At 47.8% G+C, this 3044-nt stretch overlaps 1 protein-coding gene across 1 annotated transcript; it reads right to left on the minus strand.

The window, feature by feature from the left end:
- Nucleotides 1–298: 298 nt before the first annotated feature.
- CONPUDRAFT_160354 (P-loop containing nucleoside triphosphate hydrolase protein) lies at nt 299–2632 on the minus strand (the record flags this gene model as incomplete). The annotated part of the gene is made up of 5 exons (XM_007777487.1): nt 299–1071; nt 1119–1392; nt 1438–2112; nt 2171–2248; nt 2294–2632. The coding sequence occupies 5 exons, from the start codon at nt 2630–2632 to the stop codon at nt 299–301; spliced, it is 2139 nt and encodes a 712-aa protein (XP_007775677.1).
- Between the last annotated feature and the right edge of the window lie 412 nt (nt 2633–3044).

Consider the following 3044-nt stretch of genomic DNA (forward strand, 5'->3'; position numbering starts at 1 on the left):
ACGTTTCAGATAATGGAGATATCGAGGATATTCCTCATGGGGAGGACGACGAGGGCAAGAGTGAGACTAGTGATGTTATAATGCTGGAAACTGACGCGAATGCTGGGCATGAGGGCTACAATTGTGACGAGGAGGACGAAGACTTTGATGAGAACATTATGTCAATGTTGAGGCGTGGTTCAGGTGCTGCCCACGATGTTTCTTTCCCTACACTAGCTAATATGTTGTGATGCTCGAGTTGATATATCATATTAAGCGTTTTCTATGATTACAGAGCAAGTAAACTACTCTACATAACCTAGTCTTGATGAGTACGACTCTGCTTTTGAGGGGCTGTGGACTGAGAGGTGTTATTGGAGCGCCTTTTTCGAGTAGAGGGTGTACGCATTGTAGACACAAGAGGATCTTCGAATTGGAGAGATGGGTAATGAGTCTGAGACGAGGTAGGGAGCTGCATAGACAAAGTGGATGGTCCTGGTGTGTCGATGCCAGTGAGATCGTGAGTCCAAGGCTCATCCTTCAAGGAGAATGAGCTCATGTTGTGCTGATAAGCTGCGCTTGGAGGGAGGGAAGGTGTTGTTGCCTCAAGCGTGGGGTCTGAGGCTTCTTGTTTGATTTTCTTTTGTGCCCGTGGTGCTGTTTTCTTCGCCTGTTTCTTCATTGCAATATCAGCTGCAACTTCAGCATCGTAGTTTTTGAGGATGTTGAAGAGCTCTGAGCCAAAAAGCTGCGCCCAGTCTGCAGTCTCCTGGAGGAAAGAGACGAGGTCAGAAAGCAAGGTGAACCTCTGTGGATTGGCTAGAATAATCCGATTGATCTCCTCCTTGCTGGGCAAGTAGTTGCTTGGCCACATCTGAGTGAGTGTGCTTTTGGGGCGGGCCTGTGTTTTCCAAACCTCAATGCGTTGGCGGAGCGGTTCACGCTGTGATTTTGGACGATTATCAAGCGTCCGCATCGCGTTTTTTTTGGGCTTGACTGGTTCGGCATAGAGAAATGGCCCAGGGAAGAATGACTCCAGCTTGAAGCCATTGTCGTGGTTGTTGCAGCAGTAAGACACCGAGTATTTTGATGCTAATAAAGTGTGAGCATAGTTAGCACTTGGTGAGTATAAAACACACCATTTGGGGCATTGTCTGCGTTTCTGGCTCTCAGAAACTCGCGTCGGCATGTTTTGAGGCGCATGCACTCAATAACGCTCTCTGGGGTTCGCTTTTCTTTGTTTGTTGGCTTCTTGGTGTTGTCATCTTGGAGCACCCATGGCTCAACAACTGCAAGGCAGATGGTCTCGATAGTAGGGTTTCTACCACCTCGACCCCATTCTTGCATGAGCTGCTCAATGTTCTGTGGTGCTCCAATGCACACAACACGTTCAATGTTGGATACATCAATTCCCTAATCGCTTTATTAGTTAGATAGGAAGAATAAGTTGGGACTTACATTTGATGCGACTGAGGTAGAGATGAGGACACGGATCGCATCTGAGCTCTTGAACTCAGCAAAAACTCGAGTGATATAGTCTTGCGACATTGCTGAGTGCAGGTGTGACACAATCTTGCTTGACTTGAGTGAGTCAGAGATGCGCCAGCATAGATAGCATGCAATCCGGCCAGCAGAGAGACGATTATCAATAAAGACAACTGTCTTTGGTGGCAGTTCGGCATGGGGCTCAACAGGGACAAGGAAATCGTAATTTTTGAGGTTCTTGATCCCACCATAAAGCTGGCGCACAGCATACGTGTGGTTTGGTCGATTTATTGATTCCATAAGCATGGTGGTCATGCTAGGGTCTAAGTGGAGAGTTTCGAGGACAGTGTGCAAGATCGGGGGAGGGAGAGTTGCAGACAGGATAACAATCGGGGGATTCTCGCGTAGCAGGGGTAGAATTTCTCCAAGCCGTGAGTATACAGGGCGGAAGGCATCCTTTTCTCCTTGCTGGGGGAACCCACTGAGCACGATAAAGTGCGCTTCATCAATGAAGATAAAGCCAATGCTCTCGAGAAATGAGTAGTGGGTGGCCATTAGCGAAGCAAGCCGGGGAACATGGCCACCTTTGAGTCGAAATAGCTGCTCAGGAGCAATGAATATATTCTTGTAGTGTCCTTGAACGATTTTCTGTATGGTAAAAGGGGTAATGAAGCGATATATGCGTTGAGTAGACTGAGAGACGCACCTTCCATAGCTCACTATCATCCGGGGTGTCTTCGTTAGTCTGAATTGATGGTATGCCTATTTGATTGAACTCCTCGACCTGAGGAAGCGTTAGGAGAGTAAAGGACATAAGGATATAATTTACATGGTTTTTCTGAAGAAGTTTCATTGGGGATATGGTCAACGCGATCTTCGAAGGCTGGGTATTGAGGAGGAGAGGAAGGATCATTGTCATTGTTTTTCCATAGCCTGTGCCGGCACGAATGACAACGTTCTCTCCTGCAAGCGTCTTCAGAGTCGATCTGAGCTGGAACTCGCGCAGCTGGCCCTTGCCCTTCGTATGGAAATCGAACCATGAAACTGCTTGATAGACAGTTAGAGCCTGGGGAAGTGTGAGGTTCTCGACAAAGTCAAAGGATAATTTGTCAAATGATTCGCGTGCTGTTTCGGACAGGGGGCCTTGGATAGTGTAAAGAACGTGCATCTTTATTTCTGAGGGTATAGAACTAAGGGATGACGAGATATGGATGAAACGATAGTGGGTATGGTATGGTACAGGGACCAGACGCGTTCGCATCGCGCGACTCAGGGGCTGCCGACGTCCGGCAGAAGCGAAATTAAAACTCCGTGGGCACCGTGCCAAAGGCATGTCGAGATGTACCAGTCTCGCTAGCGCGAGAGCCCAAGGGCTCGGTACTCCCCGGGTACGCAACAGCTTAGACTGGTCACGAGTCTACAGTGCATTGCAGATAACCCCAAGCTACGGAGTTATCACATTGTTTACCATTTTTGATGGTTATATTACCCAGGAAGTTCTATAGCACATATTTCGTGAATCCATCAGTGGCGGCGCACTTTAAGTATAATACAGGCAGTGCTCTATTGGTCTATTATTG

This window comes from Coniophora puteana (genome assembly GCF_000271625.1).
Source record: "Coniophora puteana RWD-64-598 SS2 unplaced genomic scaffold CONPUscaffold_22, whole genome shotgun sequence".
Classification (NCBI taxonomy): domain Eukaryota; kingdom Fungi; phylum Basidiomycota; class Agaricomycetes; order Boletales; family Coniophoraceae; genus Coniophora; species Coniophora puteana.